General features: G+C 46.5%; 1 protein-coding gene across 1 annotated transcript in view; it reads left to right on the top strand.

The window, feature by feature from the left end:
- Window positions 1-2761: 2761 nt before the first annotated feature.
- EIF2S2 (eukaryotic translation initiation factor 2 subunit beta) overlaps window positions 2762-20375 on the top strand; it is a 29671-nt gene continuing 12057 nt past the window's right edge. The window contains exons 1-4 of the mRNA XM_073606360.1: window positions 2762-2968; window positions 13693-13867; window positions 19570-19670; window positions 19770-19902. Coding sequence (XP_073462461.1) covers window positions 2954-2968; window positions 13693-13867; window positions 19570-19670; window positions 19770-19902 — 424 coding nt within the window. The 5' untranslated portion in view covers window positions 2762-2953. The remainder of the gene's footprint in view (window positions 2969-13692; window positions 13868-19569; window positions 19671-19769; window positions 19903-20375) is intronic.

The following is a 20375-nucleotide window of genomic DNA, read 5'->3' as shown; positions in this document are numbered from 1 at the left end:
GCTATATACCCTGATCTGTGAGGCTGAGCTCTATACCCTGATCTGTGAGGCTGTGCTATATACCCTGATCTGTGAGGCTGTGCTATATACCCTGATCTGTGAGGCTGTGCTATATACCCTGATCTGTGAGGCTGAGCTGTATACCCTGATCTGTGAGGCTGAGCTGTATACCCTGATTTGTGAGGCTGAGCTGTATACCCTTATTTGTGAGGCTGAGCTATATACCCTGATCTGTGAGGCTGTGCTATATACCCTGATCTGTGAGGCTGAGCTGTATACCCTGATCTGTGAGGCTGAGTTATATACCCTGATCTGTGAGGCTGTGCTATATACCCTGATCTGTAATCCTGAGCTGTATACCCTGATCTGTGAGGCTGTGCTATATACCCTGATCTGTAATGCTGAGCTGTATACTCTGTCCTGTGATGCTAGGGCTGTATACTTCTGTCCTGTGATGCTGAGCTGTATACTCCTGACACTATGGGTGGAATACAGGGGACGGAGTGGGTGGATTCTATAAAGGGTTAGGCTTATGGGAAGTGGGAGGGATCAAAAAGGAAGGGCCACTGGGACCTGCCATCCTTATTTCTATTACAAGGGATGTTTACATTCCTTATAACAGAAATAAAAGTGATAAAAAAGATTAAAGGGGCAGTGTAAAAAAATAAAAGGGATGAAAATGCCCCCATCCCTCCGTGCTTGCTTGCAGAAGTGGACTCGTACTTAAGTTATGCATGCATATGTAAACGGTGTTCGCACCACACATGTAAGGTATCGCAATGAACGTTAGAGCGAGAGCAATAATTCTAGTGCTACACCTCCTCTGTAACTTTAAACATGTAACCTGTAAAACATTTTAAAGCGTCGCCTATGGAGATTTTTAAGTATCGAAGTTTGTCGCCATTCCGCGAGCGTGTGCAATTTTTAAGCGTGACATGTTAGGCATGTATTTACCCAGTAAAACATAATCTTTCATAGTTTACAAAAAAAATAGGGGTTATATTGTGTTTTTTGTTTTTTTTTTTTTAAATTCAGGTCACTGATCGGAGTAAAGGGCCAATCACAGCAGCTCTTTACCGCGTGATTAGCTGTATCCAATGACAGCTGATCACGGAAGTAGGGTAAACACAAGCCGATTATTGGCTTTTCTTTCCTCGCGTTGACACTGTGAGTAGAGAAATATAGAGCACTGTCCTGATTATCAGTCCAGTCCCAACAGTGCCCATTAGTGCTGTCAATCAGTGCCCATCTGTGCCTCCTCATCAGTGTCACCTATCAGTGCCCATCAGTGCTACCTATCCGTGCCCATTTTTTCCACCTATCAGTGCTGCCTATTAGTGTCACCTATCAATGCCCTTCAGTGCCTCCTATTAGTGCCACCTATCAGTGCCCATCAGTACCACCTATCAGTGCCCTTCAGTGCTGCCTATCAGTGCCCACCATTTTATAACAAACTATGAAAGATATATGTTTTTTAAAAATGTAGTTTTTTTTTCGTTAATTTAGCAAAAAAAAAACCACACAAAAAAAAAAAACGGTGATGATTAACTGCTTCAGATCCGTGCTATAGCTGAATGACGGCTACAGCGCGGATCTGCTTTGCCGGGAGTACGTCTATTGAGGTCCTCCACTTTGCAGGCCCACTACGCCCCCCTGAAGGGTGTGCGCGGCGCTGTGATCACCCAAGTCAATGAGACTCGGGTGATCACAGATCCAAGTAAGGGGCCGATCCCAGCCCCTTACCACGTAATCAGCTGTCAGACAATGACAGCTGATCACGTGATGTAAACAGAGGATCGGTAATCGTTTTTTTTTTCTTCTCACGCTAACAGCGTGAGGAGAAAAAAAGCAGATCGCTGGCTTTTGTTTCAAGGGACATCGGTCCCGAAGAGGAAGAGCCTCATATGTGCCCACCAGTACTGCCTGCCAGTGCCACGAATCAGTGCCCACCAATCAGTGCCCACAGTACGTAAGTGCCAGCAATCAGTGCTACCTATCAGTGCCCACAAGTGTCATCTATCAATGCCTACCAATGGTGCCAATCAGTGCCACTTAGCAGTGCTGCCTATCAGTGTCACCTACCAGTGCCAATCAGTGCCCATCTTTGCCACCCATCAGTGCCCATCACTGCCACCCATTAGTGCCAGCTATCAGTGCCACCTATTAGTGCCCTTCAGTGCCACCTATCAATGCCCTCCAGTGCTGCCCATCAGTGCCACCCATCAGTGCCCACCAATGCCACCTATCAATGCCGCCTTATCAGTGCCCATCAGTGCAGCCTATCAGTGCCCATCAGTGTAGCCTCATCAGCGTACATCAAAGAAGGAGAAAAACTACCTGTTTGCAAAATGTATTAACAAAATATAAAATGGTTTTGTATTTGTTTTTAAAAAATTTGGTCTTTTTAAATTTTTTTAACAAAAAATAAAAACCCAGAGGGGATCAAATACCACCAAAAGAAAGCTCTATTTGTGGGAAAAAAATGCTAAAAATGTCATTTGGGTACAGTCTTGTATGACCGCGCAATTGTCATTCAAAGTGCGACAGAATTTTTCTTGGTAAACATGAGCTTTCAAACCGAAAGAGAAGTATGGATTTGAATCTGTTCTTTTCAGAAATAAATACTAATAAAATGATCATGGTAATAAATAAGACAACAATACGTCCTCGGTATATTTTGCTGAGGAATGCAGAGCACTGCAGACAGACTACATCTCCCATGGTGCAGTGCGCGGAAGCACGCTGACTACGTGTACGTAGAGGCGGTCATGCTGGGAGCGCTGTGGAGTGTTGTGCGCAGGCGCAGAAGTGTGAGAGTGGCTGGAGCTGATGTAAGAGCGGAGGAGACCGGGGAGGAAGCGCTGACGCCGGGAGTCGGTGATAGGAAGAAACACACGTTACCCTCGTTTATACACAGAACAGGCGGGGAGCGGCGCCGAGACTGAGCGGCAACATGTCTGGAGACGAGGTGAGTGAGGGCGGAAGTGAGCACACGAGGTGCCGGGACATGTGCGCCGGCTACAGAGGGGAGGCCTGGGGCCTGCGGCGTGGCGGGGATCCGGGGTGGTGATCCTGGTCTACTGATAGACTTCTGTATGGTCTCATCGTACTCTGTACAGTGTGATCGTACGATCTGCTTCACATCCACCGCCAGCTGTGTAATACAAGGGCCGACCGGCCTGGCTGGGGACTCCATGAAGGTTTAGGTGTCTCCAGTCCTCATATCACATCGTGTTGGTGTATGTAGAGGAGATTGTACAATCAGATTGTATGGAGGAAATCAGACAAAGCCCCCGATCCTCTCTCAGCTCATGTAACTCCTGTATACTAAGATTTCATTCTGGAGATATGGGCTGCTGCTCTATACACATGTGGTAGGCCTCTGGTGGGTGTAGAGCAGGGATGTCCAAACTACGGCCCTCCAACCGGAGGGCCATAGTTTGGACACCACTGGTGTAGAGGGTGTCCAGTCTGCCTGGTAAGGTGTCCCCATCGCCTCCTCCCCTTCGTGTGCTACCAACTAGGCACATGAAGGTGGTTTTACGGTATTTGCACGAGTATGGCGATCCCCGGAGGGGGCGCCGAGCCGATGCCCGTGAGGGCGATCCCCTAGAGGGTGCGTGGATTTATCACCAGACTCCTTTTGTAGTCAAGCCCTGTGGAACATCTGATTACAAGGGGTGGGGGGGAGCAATTCTCACCTAGGCAGAAATTGCAGAAAGGCTGCTTTGCAGTACAAATGAAGCTTTTTTTTTTTTAAACAAAAATATTAATTTGTATTAGTGGGGTCAGGTCAGCCCAACATCCCTTTAAGGCAGCCCATAGATTATGCAATTTTCTTTCCTTCAACTACAATTGCAATTCCCGGAGATTCCCCCCGCAGTGCGTTGCTGGCAGAACACAAAAAAATGGCGCCGCTGCTGTGTCTCAGCCAATCGGAGAGGGAGAATCTTGGGAAGGCTGAGACACATGTGGATATCACTAGATAGAGACCTCAGGTGAGTAATAGACCCCTTTCACACTGGGGCGTTTTTCAGACGTTTTTGGGCTAAAAATAGCGCCTGTAAAGTGCCTGAAAAATGCCTCCCCTGCAGCCCTAGTGTGAAAGTCCGTATGCTTTCACACTGGGGCCCTGTGCTGGCAGGACATTAAAAAATGTCCTGCAAGCAGCATCTTTGGGGCGGTGTATACACCGCTCCTTCCCATTAAAATGAATGGGCACCGCTGCTGAAGTGCCTGCATAGCGGCGATACACGGCAAATTTAATCCTGTATTCGACCGCTAGTGGGGATTAAAAGTGCACCACAAAAATGATGGTAAAGCGTCGCTAAAACTAGCAGCGTTTTACCATCAACGCCGCCCAGTGTGAAAGGGGTCTTGGGGCACTTTCACACTGGCAGCGCTCAGACATCTGCAGTAAAGCGCCACTATTTTCCGTGTTTTTTGGCCACTAGCGGGGTGCTTTTAACCCCCGCTAACGGCCGAAAAAAGACTTTAAAGCGCCGCTGCCCATTGATTTCAATGGGCGGGGGCGCTTTAGGAGCAGTGTATACACCGCTCCTACAGCGCCTCAATGATGCTGCTTGCAGGACTTTTTTTTTTTTTTTTAGCATCTTGCCAGCGCACTGCTCCAGTGTGAAAGCCCTTGGACTTTCACACTGGAGTGAGAGGCGCTTTATAGGGGCTATTTTTAGCGCTTTAGCGACTGTAAACCGCCTCAGTGTGAAAGGGGTCTTATGGGGGCAGAGGGCGGCTGCTGCACACAGAATGCTTTTTATCTTAATGCATTATCTGCCCCTACAACTCTTTTAAGGGGTAGCAGTCGGGGTATGGTAAAAATGCAGCTCAACCATGTGTTTTTATGGACCCCCCAACTGCAAGTGTTATTGAGCCCCCTGAACTATGCTTTCGATACACTGGTGTGAGCGCACCCTCTTTATGTCAGGGCAAAAGCAAACAAAAAAGTATCATATGCCTGGAATCCATGTACGGCATGTTTTATGCCAGGGGTCAACAACCTATGGCCTGCCGCCACTAAATGTCCAGCCCATTAGTGTGCGTGATGAATTTACGTGCACCCAGCCCGCGGACATTTTAACTCCTTCACGGCGATCGTATGCAAATATGCGGCCTCGGCTTGAAGGGGTTGTACCAGGGTGATGCCTGCAGGTGCCGTTTTTTAGGGCCGGCAATTGGCTTTCTTGGGATAACAACCGATGCGGCTAAGAAGAATTGTGTAATGTAAAGGGGTCCAGAGGTGCAGGGGCGGCTGTGTAATGTAAAGGGGTCCAGAGGTGCAGGGGCGGCTGTGTAATGTAAAGGGGTCCAGAGGTGCAGGGGCGGCTGTGTAATGTAAAGGGGTCCAGAGGTGCAGGGGCGGCTGTGTAATGTAAAGGGGTTCCAGAGGTGCAGGGGCGGCTGTGTAATGTAAAGGGGTCCAGAGGTGCAGGGGCGGCTGTGTAATGTAAAGGGGTCCAGAGGTGCAGGGGCGGCTGTGTAATGTAAAGGGGTCCAGAGGTGCAGGGGCGGCTGTGTAATGTAAAGGGGTCCAGAGGTGCAGGGGCGGCTGTGTAATGTAAAGGGGTCCAGATTATTATCTTTATTAGGTGACTGCGGCTCTCCATGCATTCACATACAGCCCTTAAGTGGAAAAAGGTTGCTGACCCCTTTTATGCCTTTTTATAGCAGTTCTTTATCCAGGTTCCAAAGAATTAAGTCAGCAGCTACAAAATCTGTAGCTGTTGAGTTTTAATAAACAGACACTCGCCTGTTTCAGGATCCAGCGCTATCCTCACCTGGGCCAGTTTTCATCGGTCTTCATATCCCTGGCACTAGTATATTCAGTGTGGGAAGCCAGCTGTGATTCCTTGCGGCTTCACACTGAGCATGCACAAGGTGTGCTGCACCCTATAAATGGTTCTAGTCAAGGGCAGTGATGGCAAACCTTGGGACCCCAGATGGTTTGGAACTACATTTCCCATGATGCTCATGCACTCTGCAGTGTACTTGAGCATCATGGGAAATGTAGTTCCAAAACATCTGGGGTGCCAAGGTTCGCCATCACTGGTCTGAGTAGTTGGGGCTGAACTTCCACTCGGATCGCCCAAGCAATCCGAGCGAAAGTGGGAGAGCGTGCCTGCCCAAAAGGTACTCTCTCCCCCTTCACCCCTGTTTTTGGTGTGTGTGTGGGGGGGGCTAGTGCTTTTGGTGGTACACCCTCCGACTTCCTCATCTAGGTGAGGATGACAATGTCTTGGCCCGCAGCCTCCTGGGATAACATCACACATCCCCGGAGACTGTAGGACCAGCCTCACAGTAGTCCATCTTGCACATACACCATGTGGAGCCGGCTGTGAGTCATCAGGAAGGGAAAGCCTGCTGTTGACTTTGAATTTTCCCAAACCCGGGTGAAGTTCCTTTTTAAAGTGGTACAGTGGTTCTTCAGGGGAGAAACCACTGATCATCTTGAAACTGTGTGAAAGAGCACATCCGTAAGCATCAGAAATTCAAAATTTTAACTAAATAAGAATTTGGTATCTCTCTGCATTTGTAGCCGTATTATGCTTGCCAAACCCCCTGTTAATCTTCATCTAATAAGTTGGTCATCAGCATGACGTGATGAGTCAGTTCATGCTGATGACCAACCATTTAGTTACATTGAAGAGGAGCTGCTGACATTTAATATAAGGACACTTGCCTGCCCCTGGATCCAGCGCTGTGGTGAATACATCAACTGATGAAAGTGCTTAAAAAAAAAAATTGAGGGTTTATTATCACTTTAAGAAAGTTGCAGGCCTTGGTGCTATAGATGGTGGAGCAGATGTCTCCCATGCTTACATGCTCAGGGAAACCTCAGCCAATCTATGGCTTCTTTACGAGGCTTGTCAGCAAGTTTAATTTCCATGTTACCCTTTCATAACCTAGCTGAGTCAGTTTAGGACAGCATTGTCTGTTTCAGTATGTCTGAGTATGAGAGGATCGGCGTTTACAGCCATCAGCTCAAAACCGATAAAACCTCAGTGACTGCGAGGGAGAAACTTTATTGGACAGATAATATTGAAGAACGATGTTCTGCGGTATTGGCACAGGTGCTTTAGTCCTTTTGCTGCCAGGGGTGTTTTTTTTAAACATTTTTTTGCACACAAATTCACATTGTTACTCTTTCTAAAAGCCGAGGCCCTGTAGAATAGCATGGTGACAGTTGCAATTTTTTTATGTCACAAGATATCAGCGCCACTATTTATCAGATCTGTATTTTGGGTTAATCTTATTGCGCTCACACAATAAAACAGTTTCTTGGTAAAATATGAGGTGTGTTCAATGAATAGATGCGAGATTTGTCAAGCCTTAAAGCAGTGGAATACTCTTTAAAAAAAAAATAAAAAAAAGTTTCCCTCTGCAAGGCAAAGACATAATGTGCAAGTATGCATCACATTGAACTTACCTGAATGAAGGAAGGACTTACCTGAAAATGAAGCCTTTCTACAGTGCACTGTGACCGCTGTAGTTGCTTCCATCTTCACCCGGTCTTCTTTCAGGGTTCGTCCGCAGAGGCCGCTTGACTGGCCCAAGCCGCGACGATGTTACATGCATGGGAGTTTCGGCTGTGCCACGCAGCTCTGAAGGGACAGGATGGGTATGCTGTTCCTTCAGAGCGCATGCGCCAGGGATGTCACCGGCTGCTGCTGGCTAGAATGTCTCCTAAACAGGGCACATTTAGGAGATATTCATTTTACCTACAGGTAAGCCTTATTATAAGCTTACCTGTAGGTAAAAATTAGCATTTACTGCCACTTTAAAACTGCGTTTGCCTGCAAACTGGTGAAAAAAACGATATAATTGTCTAGGGCTGAAACAATTAATCGACAACTAATTATGAAAATAGTTGTCAACTATTTTCATAATCGGCCAGCCGATTAGTTGTCCTGAATACAGAATGAATTGTTTACATATCAGGGAAATACAGTGCAGCACACATACAGCTCAGTACACCATCCATACATGTTAGTAAGTGCCTGAGAACTTGTGAATGTGTGAAGAGCAATGCCTCATGGGACATGTAGTCCTGGGCAGGACGTGAGTTGTTCTAAAGGCAGAAGTATTTTTACCTTGCTGTAGGGGCGCTCTATACTATAATTTGCAGCTTGCTATTGGGGCACTCTGAAGGCAGGAGGAGCCAGAAGCATCGGTGGGTGACCCCAGAAGAGAAGAATCAGAGCTGCTCTGTGCAAAACCATTACACAGAGCAGGTAAGTATAACATGTTTGTTGTTTTTTAAAAAAAAAAATGCTTTAAAGACCGTGCAGGGAAGATCAGCATCTGAACCCAGAGAAGGTGGAGTGATAGACTGGAGGTAATAGAAGGCATTACAATTACCTTTAAAGTTAACTTTTACATGGAGGCAGGGCACATTACGTGGGGGCAGGGCGCATTACATGAGGGCATATTACGTGGGGGCAGGGCGCATTACATGAGGGCACATTACGTGGGGGCAGGGCGCATTACATGAGGGCACATTACGTGGGGGCAGGGCGCATTACATGAGGGCACATTACGTGGAGGCAGGGCGCATTACATGAGGGCACATTATGTGGGAGCAGGGCACATTACATGAGGGCACATTATGTGGGAGCAGGGCACATTACATGAGGGCACATTATGTGGGAGCAGGGCACATTACATGAGGGCACATTAGGTGGGAGCAGGGCACATTACATGAGGGCACATTACGTGGGGGCAGGGCGCATTACATGAGGGCACATTACGTGGAGGCAGGGCGCATTACATGAGGGCACATTATGTGGGAGCAGGGCACATTACATGAGGGCACATTATGTGGGAGCAGGGCACATTACACGAGGGCACATTAGGTGGGAGCAGGGCACATTACACGAGGGCACATTAGGTGGGAGCAGGGCACATTACACGAGGGCACATTACGTGGGAGCAGGGCACATTACATGAGGCACATTACTTGGGGGCAGGGCACATTACTTGGGGGCAGGGCACATTACATGCGCCCCAGTGTGAATGGGGTCTAAATAAAAAATGTGATCTCTGAGTCTGATGATATTTACCAGATTCAACCTCCAATAGTATATACAGTATATCTCTTCTGTCTGTTATTCTCAGAGTGGATTAGAGATTTTGCTCCCTAACCATGTAGTTGGTTATTTATATTTACCACTGCATAGAGATTTTTAAGAATAAATTGCCTTTTTTTAAACTTTACATATTAAATTATACACCACACTTTTAAGGTTATTATCCGATTAATCGAAAGAATAATCGGCCAACTAATCAATTATGAAAATAATTGTTAGTTGCAGCCCTATAATTGTCCATAGGCAAAGCTTTACAGGTCTTTAGTTCAGGGCAAACTCCAGTGTGTGGGCCATGTGGTATTTTTTAGAAATGTTCGCAGTTAAAAAAAAAAAAAAAATCAGTTTTGTAACATCAGGGTCCCCATTAGTCTGCACCTGCAGGTTAGCTGCACTTTGCCATAGACTTGAATTATATCTTGTGTGCGTGGTGCATTTTGTGAAAGTGCACCTAAACTATTGCATTCAGGAGTTTTGGTGCATTTTAGAAAGCACGCCAAACCCGCAGGATATAATAGAAGTCTGTGGCTCAGCTCTTCACCCGAGGATCAGTGTGAAAGCAACCTAATAATTGTTAATCCTTTTGTAGATGCTAATATGCCCATTGCAATAGCGCAGTGTATGTAATGTTTAATACACTGACCCTCTTTTCTTCTTCCAGCTTCTGCTGGCATCGCTAGGCTGCTAGAAATGTCGTAGGCAAAGTGCACTTGGTATCACTCCACCTGGGACAGGAGCAGACGCTACAGAGGAATCGTCTGCTTATGAGACTCCTGCTCCCTCCACGGCCACCTACTTCCTCCACTGCTGGTGTTGGCTCGTTGCACTCTAATGCTCTGGGATGGCGCATCGGCAAGCCCAGATCGCAATCAATGGGTTGCCGATCCTCTGCATGCGCTTCCTTGGTTTTAAGTTGCGGGTCACATCAGAGGGCACAGGTTTAGCACCACTGGTTTAGTGTAAAAAGGTAAACAAACTCCTGACATGTTGGTGCTCCTGCAGATGCAGTACTTCTGTGGCAGCAAAAGGAATAAAGGCTAAATTCGCCTTAAAAAAAAAATAATAATAAATGCACATGATTTTGCAGGTTAAAAAAGCCTGCATTTATGATTGCTTACATTGCAGCCTGCAAAGCATTGCTCCCGCTATCGGTGGATCTCGGGTCCAATGCCAGGATCCTGCAGACACTTAATACAGCTGTCTGCCCGTATCTCTTGTATGTGCAGACAGTTACTGAATAGCAGGAAGAGTCAGTAAACTACGAGGGTGCTCACCAGGGCCCTCGTGGTACATTGAGACATACAAGCCATCTTCCGCGGTGCCAGACGGGACTTGTAGTTCATTTATTCACAGATCTCTGTGAATGAATGATGTGGCTGTGTGGGCGGAGCCCGGCACAGCTGTGACGTTTTTAAAATGTGGCAACGGGTATGGAGAGAGGGTTTCCCACCTACATTCTTTCTTTTTCTAAACCTACATGCATGTTATAGCTGATTTTTGAATATTTGGAAATATTTGAATTGTCTCAAAGGCATGGGAAAACCACATACTGACACAGAGCATGCTCATCCTGCTTTTGAAAAATGTGCTTACAATCATCCGGTGTGATCTACAAGCTCCTGAATGAATGGAACTTGGTCTAATTTTGGGTGAAGTGGAGCAGGGTTTGGCTCGCTGCCAGAATATTACAACCTGTGGGCTGAACGAAAGAAATCCGAAAGATTCCCCTCAACTACTCTGTCACCACACATAGAGAAAATGGGAAATCGTAGCCAAATGTACTTTTATGTACAAAATAACAAATTATTAATTATTGGAACATATAATACAAAATATGAGTAAAATTTTTCCTTTGCAGACTTTAGGGACACCCTGTAGTATGGACGGGCAAATCTCCTTAGCTGGCTATTGTGTTCTGACAGCTAACGCCGTCAGAACAACTGTACAGCTGTCCATTTTCTGCCCAACTCATTTGATCAAGCTAGGTGGCGTGGACAGGGCTGCCCACCCTTTAACCACTTCAAGACTGCAATATGTTTATATATTCTCATAAAAGCAATCAGAGCAGTTGGTTAGCCGCTGGATAGCTTTTAGTAGCAACAGGAGTGTTCCCCTACCGCCGCTCGCCAGTGGTTCTCGGGCTTACTGTTCTTACTGGCGAGCCCTGGAAATGATCCAGCGGCTGGTCACAGAGGTGAGGAGAGACCAGATCATCTCTCCTCCCCTCTATGATTACCTCTATGTTCTAGGAGGACCAGAGCGGAATTACTTCTGGTCAAGAGCGAAAGTAAACTTTTTTTTTTTTTTTTATTTATTTTTTTTAATTGATTTGAAGCTTTTAAAGGTACAGGGGAGATTTGGGGTCTCGTAGACCCCAGATCTCTCCATAAAGAGGACCTGTCATCCCTTATTTCTATCACAAGGAATGCTCCCAAAAAATGATTACAAAAAATAAAGGAACAGTGTAAAAATAACAAAAGAGATAATCTTAAAAAATGTAAAGCGCCCCATCCCTCCGCGTGCGTGCGCAGAAGTGAACACGTGTAGGTTGCGCACGCATATGTAAACGGTGTTCGCACCACGCATGTGAGGTATCGCGCAAACGTTCTAAGCGAGAGCAATAATTCTAGCCCTAGACATCTTCTGTAACTCTAAACGGGTAACCTGTAAAAAATGTTTAAAGCATCGCCTATGGACATTTTTAAGCATTGTAGTTGCCAATACACGAGTGTGTGCTATTTTAGAGTGTGACATGTTGGGTATCTATATACTCTGCGTAACATCTTTTGTATTTTACTAAAAATTGGGTTATATGTTGTCTTTTTTTAATGTAAAAAAAAAAACATTAATTGAAGTGTTTTTAAAAAAAATGCGTTTGAAAAAGCTGCTGCGCTCATACTGTGTGACAAAAAGAAAAAAAAATTGCAACGATCGCCATTTTATTTTCTAGGTTCTCTGCTAATATATCTCTAGCTCTATCTCTAATTACACTAATACCACTTTTTTAGCAGCCCTATTGGGGTGTGTGTGTGTGGGGGGGGGGGGGGGGCTTTGGTGAGATATCAGGGGTCTAAACAGATCAGTGACATCTCTCCTTTTGAGACAGGGATAGGGACTGAGAGGGCACAGATTCCCCAGTCCTTCTCTTTCTCTTATGAATGGACAGTCGGTGATCACTGACTTTGTTCATTCAGAAAAGGAAGGAGCCGGTAAATGACAAATTTACTGACTCCTTCCTCCGCTCTCCATCCTGACAGAACTGGGACGGTGGGGGGGGGGGCGGGAGGAGTGGCACACGGGGGGACTGGACAAGTACACATGGGGCAGTCAGGGATGATCGGTGCGACAGTGGGGGGAATCACAAGCACCGATCGCCCTGTATAGATTTCAGTAAAGCAACTGAAAGCTTCGGGAGGAAGAGGAGAAGCGGGTGTCAGCTGCTTTATTGAAATCCTATACAGGGAGATCAATGCTTGTATCTCCCCCCCACCGCCGCACTGATCAACCCTGACTGCCCAGGTATTGGATCAAGCATCGGAGCATTTGCATAAGTACTTGTTGAAATGCCTGGTATCGGTAGCGATTCTAGTATTGGTACAGCCCTGATATATATATAATGTTCGGGGGTCTAGCAACAAATACTGGTTTTTACTTAAAGTGCCAGAAAAGGTCTTGTCTTTAAAGTGGTAGTAAACTGCTGGGTGTTTTTTTTCCTAACTTGAAAGGTAATGTCATAATGTGCTAATATGCATTGCATACTAGCACGTTATGTTAATCTTACTTGAAAATGAAGCTTTCCATCGCTGTGACCACTGACGGGCGCTTCCATCGTCACTCGTCTTCCTTCCTGGTTCGTGGATTCCGGCTGTGTGACTGGCCAGAGCCGCAATGAAGTTACTCCTGCGCATGCACCCGGGGGCTGACGTTTACGGCACAGGGCTCTGAAGGACTGGCCCTGGTGGCTGTTCCTTCAGAGCACATGCACCAGTGATGTCACTGGTTGCATGTACAGTAAATATCTCCTAAATGCTGCAGGTTTAGGAGATATTTACAGTACCTATCAGAGAAAGTAAAAGTCAGAGATGGCAGTTTACTCCAACTTTAAATGGATAAATTTCAGTGGACTCACCAGGAAACGTATAAAAGTTTGATTCTTGTATTGGCCAGCTTTAGGCAGAAGATTTACTGCATAAGATTACAGAAACTTTTTTTATAACCCATTTTAATTACTCGTGTATGATTCAGAGATGTTTAAATAGGAGCTGCCGTCATAAATTCAGATCATTTCTGTGTGTTGCCTCATCCTCTTAAGTGCAGGCATTCTTGGATTTCTTTCTGTTGCATCATTTTGCTATCCTTATTTAGGTGAGTTGACAGTGGGGGTGGGGTGATACACATGTTCCTACTGTAATATTAGAAAGGTGGGGGGGTACAAGGTTTTATGTTCACTGATTGTGAAGTCCCCTTTTATTGAAGTGACATCCTCACATGGTAGTACAGTTATGTTTTATGCACCCAGATTTTAGTCAATAGTTTTTTGATGGATTTGACAGAGGGAAATTTATTTCTGTTTTATGTGTAATTCTTTTAGATGATTTTCGACCCTACTATGAGCAAGAAGAAAAAGAAGAAGAAGAAGCCCTTTATGTTGGATGAAGAGGGTGAACAGGTGGAAGAGACCCAGATCCCTGAAACTAAAGAGGCAGAACCAGAACCAGTGGAGGACAAGGATGTGGATGCAGATGACGAGTCATTTAGGAAGAAAGGTACTGTGTAATCTTAGTTTGCTTTCATTTGTTGACCCCAGTTCTGGCTTCTCTGGCAGATCACATTTATTTGTTGGTAGGGTGTTCAGTACATTAGTCGATGCCATTAAAGGAGAAGTATAGTCAATGCTAGTTTGGCTATACTTCTCCTGTAGGTTACAGGAGTGCAGTTCATTTCTTTTTTATACATCATTTGACACAGAGTCAGGCTAATGTTCATTACCTGCTGGGTTATACTCCATCATTAGGTGAATTGACACTGGAAGACCAAAGGTCTTCAGGCAGGAAGTGATCCCCTATATAACCCCTCCCATACAGGAAGTACTTTCGTTTTTTTACCAGTGTCTGCAAGGTGGATGGCAGGGTTTGTTTGAGCTCTCTGAGCTTCAGGTCCCTAGTCCTACAAACTGTTCCAAAAATGAATCAAGGGATTGACTGATCGGATCCATTTGACACAGGCTTTTAAGCTTAGATAAACGGTACCCGAGCCTCGCAAAGAAGACTCAAGATCCTGCGAGGTTTTGCCTGTAACGTGGCCTCCGGCGATGGACCCTGCGGAGTGGAAATCCTGGACACTACAGTGCTAAGGCATTTCCTGCAGGGTGCTGTACAGGTCCAAGGGAGTGGACCCTAAACATGAAAGGGTACCCAGTCCTTGAAGGTCCAAGTGACAGGAACCCGCCGTGAAGGGTGAAGATTGGGCCCTTAGCTTCTAAGTGGCCCTGCGCCTGGACGGGTAAGTGAAACCCCTTCATTTTATTATTGTGGGGCGTCCCAGTGATTGTAATAATCAGTCAAGCTAGCTAAAGGCTGGACACCTGTGTGCGGTGACCATACGGGGGAGTTCTGGGCTAGCTGTGGGTGTTTGCAAAGTGTACCCTTTTTGTTTGTGTCTGGCTGTTTTTTACTTGTATGATGGCGCACGACGGCGCGCAATTTCGCCTCGGTTAGCCATGGCGCACGTGAGTGCGCAAGAGCGCCGCTGGGCTCAGCAGTTTGGCTGCCATGGCGCATGCGCAGTAGCCTTTATCTGGGCGCACGAAGATTTGCATCGTACACGAATACAGTTACGACCGCACACACGCATAGAACGTTACGACGCACACAAAGCTTATTTAAGCTGTGCAGGCCAAGCATGTGGTGCTTCAAGAAGGCAGCTGTGGGACACAGAGCAGGCTCTAAGCAGACACTTGCAGTGGTTCATTTTTCCTTACCCGAGTCACCGGGTGTTGCTTGGCAGGCTAAAGGTGCTTAGCAGGATTGTTGCATAGGGGCTTGGTAAACCCTATTAAAGGGTCTCCCTACTGAGGTGTTTTAACTACACCCAAGCACTCTTTGCTTTGTATTTTGTCTTCCAAAAAGAGGAGTGGGACTAACACCATAGAGAAGAAGGGCACACCTATGTCATCAGTAGTTCCTGATGAACCTAGTCGTATTCCTAGTGTTGTATCCCCTGAAAGACCAGAGGCTCCCAGGCAAGCAATCTAAGCCGCTGCGCCTATCTGGTATTGTGCCTACAGTCAACGCTACTGCTTCACCTTTTTATCACTAAGGATGAACTGTCCTCAGCCCTAGCCGGGTTAGAGCACAGGATCCCGCAGGGTGGCAGGAAGCGTGACAGATCCCCCTCCCCGGAGTCTCCTAGTCTGGAGCAGAAATGGGATGGGGAAGAGCTGAAAGCTCAGGATTCGGTGTGACCGGCAGATGAGTCTGCTTCCGAGCAATCTTAACAAGAAGATATTCCGTCAATGTCTGCCTCTCAGTCACAGAGGCTTTTGATCGTGACTCTGACCGAAATGGTTCATTCTGCCTTTAAGTTGCCTCTTGCAGAGGTGACTGAGCCCCCCTGATCCTCTTTGGGATCTCTGAGACCTTTTCAGGTCGCACATACTTTCCCACTACACCCCCTGTTGGAACAGGCGGTGTATGCTGATTGGGAACATCCTGCCGGGACTTTTTTGCCTCCTAAAAGGTTTTCTCTTTTTATATCCCATGGATGAAAAGTTGGTTAAAAAATTGAGCATGCCAGCCATAGATGCAGCAGTCTCTTCCTTTAAACAAGAACTTAACTTGTCTGGTAGATAACGCACAGGGCTTGAAAGACCCTGTTGACAAGAAATTGCAGTTATTATTAAAGGCTTTCTTTTCTTTGGCAAGTTCAGCTATTCAGCCAGCTGTTGCAGAAATTGGTATTTGCCAATCCAAAAGGATCAGATCAAATGGCTGGATAAGCCTAACCAGTATGATCTGACAGAAAGTAAGACGGATATTGTTCGAGCGCTGCGTTTTGCTGTTGATGGTTTAAAGGATTCAATACAGCAGGTTACTTGTCTGGCTCTCTTGTCTGTACATATGCGCAGATTTTAATGGCTTAAGAACTGGTCAGCCGAGCTTCCTTTGTAAAAAGTTATTGGCAGGTTTGCCGTTTCATGGCAAAGGTTTATTCGGTGATCACTTGGACAAATATATCCAAAAGATTTCCAGAGGGAAGAGTTCTCTACTTCCTGTGAAGAAAAGCACCAAACGTCTCTCGTTTAAAAACCCAGGGATTGCTTCCTCAAATGTCTCAGCGTCAGGGCGGTACCGCCGCCAACAGGGCGCTAGGGCCAGAAAAGGCCCTGGGTCCAAAATTCTTCTAGACCCAGCACCAAGCCCTCCTTTTGAGGGGACGCCCCCACTCCATCGGGTGGGGGTAAGGCTGTTGCACTTTGCGGACATTTGGAAAACAACAATTCAGGACGAGTGGGTCACCTCAATTTATATCTTGCGGTTACAAGCTGGAGTTACGGGGGTTCCCCCTCAGAGGTTTCTAAGATCCAGGGTTCCCTCAGATTCTCCAAAAAGAAACTTATTGCTTCAGGCACTACATCATCATCTAGTGCATCAAGGAATGATTGCAGAGGTTCCTGTATTCGAAAGGGGCACAGGGTTTTACTCAAACCTATTTAAAGTTCAGAAACCAAACGGGGACACAAGGCCCATTTTGGACCTAAGGTCCCTGAGCAAGTGTCTATTGATACAGTCCTTTCGGATGGAGTCTGTCTGCTCAATAGTAACCTCACTCTAGAGTAAGGATGAGCTCCGGCGCGTTCGCACACTCCACGTGCAGAGCCCGCCAGGTAGTCGGCACGGCGCTGCGCTAATCACAGGCAGTGAGACATTTTCCAGATGTGCGGCTGCAGAGATTGGGAAATGTCTTGCTGCCTGTGATTAGCGCAGCGCCGTGCCGACTTCCTTGCGGGCTCTGTGCGTGGAGTGTGCGAACACGCCGGAGCTCATCCTTACTCTAGAGGGGAGACTTTTTAGCCTCCATCGATATAAAGGACGCGTACTTACACGTACCTATCTTTCAGCCTCATCAGAGGTTCCTACGTTTTGCAGTAGAGGAACGTCATTTTTCAGTTTGTGGCTCTACCCTTCGGGTTTGCTACAGCTCCCCAGGTGTTCACAAAGGTCCTAGCACCAGTACTGGGTCTTTTTAAGGGCCCAAGGGATCCTGGTTCTTGGGTATGTGGATGACCTCCTGCTCAGAGATCACTCTGTACAGGCTCTAGAACAGAGCATAATATACACAGTGATGTATTTGAAAAGCTTGGGCTGGATCATAAATGCCAAAAAGTCAGCATTGAGACCAGCTTAAAGTCTAAGATATTTAGGTCTGATTCTAAACACGGTCCAAGCAAGAGTATTCTTGCCACCCGTAAGGATCTTTGCTCTGAAGGATCAGGTGCGTCCGATAAGGGGCACCAGACAACCCTCAATTCAGCTCTGTATGATTCTTGGTATCCTCCTTCGAGGCAGTGCCCTATGCCCAGTTCCCTTCCAGGCCTTTACAACAAGACATCTTGTTGGCTTGGAACAGAGGAAGAAAAGCCCTGAATTATCCAATGTGCTTATTTCCTCAGGCATGCTTAAACCTAAACTGGTGGTTGCAGGATCAGAACTTGCGAAAGGGGAAAATCCTTCCTCCCAGTAACTTGGAGAGTACTGACTACAGATGCCAGTCTCTCAGGCTGGGGAGCGACCCTAGATGGGCTCACAGCTCAGGGGAAATGGTCAGGGACAGAGCAGACCCTGTCCATCAACATCCTGCCCTGCGGTCCTGGGCGGTGGAGCTTCAGGACTGCCCCATCAGGGTTCAGTCCGACAATGCCACGGCAGTGGCCTATATAAACCACCAAGGCAGTACCAGGAGTCGTTCAGCTCTGAAGGAGGTGAACTACATACTAGCCTGGGCAGAGGGAAATGTGCCAATGATATCGGCAATGCATATCCTGGGGGTAGAGAACGGGAAGGCAGATTATCTCAGCCGCCAACAGATCTGCCCGGGGGGATGGTCACTCTACCCAGAGGTGCTCCAGGAAATTTGCCAACGTTGGGGATGGCCAGAGGTTGACCTACTGGCATCCAGGTTCAACAACAAGCTACAGCAGTTTGTGTCTCGAACAAGAGATCCTCTGGCAATTGGAGCAGATGCTCTGATAGTTCCATGGAGCCAGTACTCAATGGTTTATGCTTTTCCTCCGATCCCTCTCCTTCCACATTTGTTGCGCAGGATACAAAGAGAGGGGGTTCCAGTCCTTCTGGTGGCACCAGCCTGGCCCAGAAGGCCCTAGTTCCCGGAGATTGTGAGACTGACGATAGACGGGCCATGGATGCTTTCATGCCGCCCTGATCTGCTGTCTCAAGGTCCTATGTTCCACCCCAATTTATAGTCTCTAAATTTGACAGCATAGCTATTGAAGCCAGGGTGTTAAAGGACCGTGGCATCTCGGGACCATTGGTGCCTACTCTAGTGAATGCTAGAAAATCTGTCACTATGAAGAATTATCATAAGGTCTTTCTAAAAAGAAACCTGTCGCTAGGAAGAATTATCATAAGGTCTGGAAGCAGGTAGGAGATTGTCTTAGAGAAATCCCTTCTGAAGTAGTCTGTTTTCCAGTAAGGCATATTGTAAATGCATTTTAAAAAATGTATGAAAAAGGAAAAAATGCTATTTTTTATATTTTCTCTCCCATTCCTTATACCTGACAGGGTCTTTTAGACACAAGCCACACACGTGTGCCTGTTAAAGTCTCAAGGTTTTTCGACTTTAATGCATTAATCTGTGCTGCAGCTCCTCACAGACCCCATCCTTTCACTTTACCTGATCCGATCCAGCGATGTGCAGGAGCGCAGTGGCTCCAGCTGTGTCTCTCTCTCTCTCTCTCTCTCTCTCTCTCTCTCTCTCTCTCTCTCTCTCTCTCTCTCTCTCTCTCTCTCTCTCTCTCTCTCTCTCTCTCTCTCTCTCTCTCTCTCTCTCTCTCTCTCTCTCATCCAGTGACACTGGAGCGGCGGCGCAGAGTCCCGCTCTCTGTGTCAATAGACGCAGCGGGACTCTGGAGCGAGCCTGCACGGGTGCCCCCAGGGAAAGTGGCTTTCCCTGGACACACCCGATGACGAAGAGGGGCCTGGAGCACCGGCAGGGACCCGAGAAGAGGAGGATCGAGGCTGCTCTGTGCAACGATTGCACAGAGCAGGTAAGTATAGGCACGCATGTTATTTTAATACAAAAAAACAAGGGTTTACAACCCCTTTTTAAAAATGTGACTCTTCAGTAAAAACATTGATACATAGACCCTTTGTGATTTGTAATGTACTCAGTTGAAGCATAATGTTATGTGATAGTCTTTTTTATTAATATAGATTGTCTTCTGTCTTAGATGCTCCTGATGATCTGGATGACTTGAACTTTTTGAATCAGAAAAAGAAGAAAAAAAAGACGAAAAAGTTTGACATAGAAGAAGCAGAGGAAGGCGTTAAGGTAGTAATAGATTTTGCCTGACCCCTTTTTTTTTTTTTTTTTCTCCTTGCTGGTGCCTATTCAGGAATGCTGGTTTTCATGGTGTCTCTTGAATTACAGAATCTAAAGATTGAGGCAGAAGTGCAGGAGGCCTCAGAGTCCCAGGAGGATGACCTGGACTTAATTCTGACAAAGAAGAAGAAAAAGAAGAATGTGAAATTCCTTGAGGCTGATGATTTTGACAAAGTTGAAGGTACATTTTAGAGCAGATAGCTAAAGAAATGTATTGCAAGTTTCCAAATCACAGACCATTGTAAAAAGCAGCCATATCTTCTGAAAATGCTAGTTGGCTGGCTCTCAAACCCAAACATCTGAGTGCCTTCTGAGTCACTGACCTTGTGCAAGTATCCAATTGTTGCATGTTTGTGTCAAGTCAGTGACCAAGAAACTGTTTAAAACCAGACAGTTGGCTTTTTCTGAACGTTCCTTTGCACTTCCTGTCCGTGAAAGCAGGACAGTTTTGACAGGAAGGGGGGATCTCTTTAATCACAACACAGTCAGTCTATGTCCAAAACCTTAACAGGGAAACCAGGACCAGGGGAAACAAGCTCTGCTCAATTGTTAAATAAAATGGCGATCTTGATTCAACCCCCCCTCACGATGCTTATCAGCCTTTTCCGCGTTTCTATGTAAACAGTGCAGATTCTTTGTGAACCCTTCTGTGCA

This window comes from Aquarana catesbeiana, linkage group LG12 (genome assembly GCF_042186555.1).
Source record: "Aquarana catesbeiana isolate 2022-GZ linkage group LG12, ASM4218655v1, whole genome shotgun sequence".
NCBI lineage: Eukaryota > Metazoa > Chordata > Amphibia > Anura > Ranidae > Aquarana > Aquarana catesbeiana.
This window is presented reverse-complemented; position numbering and strand designations above follow the sequence as displayed.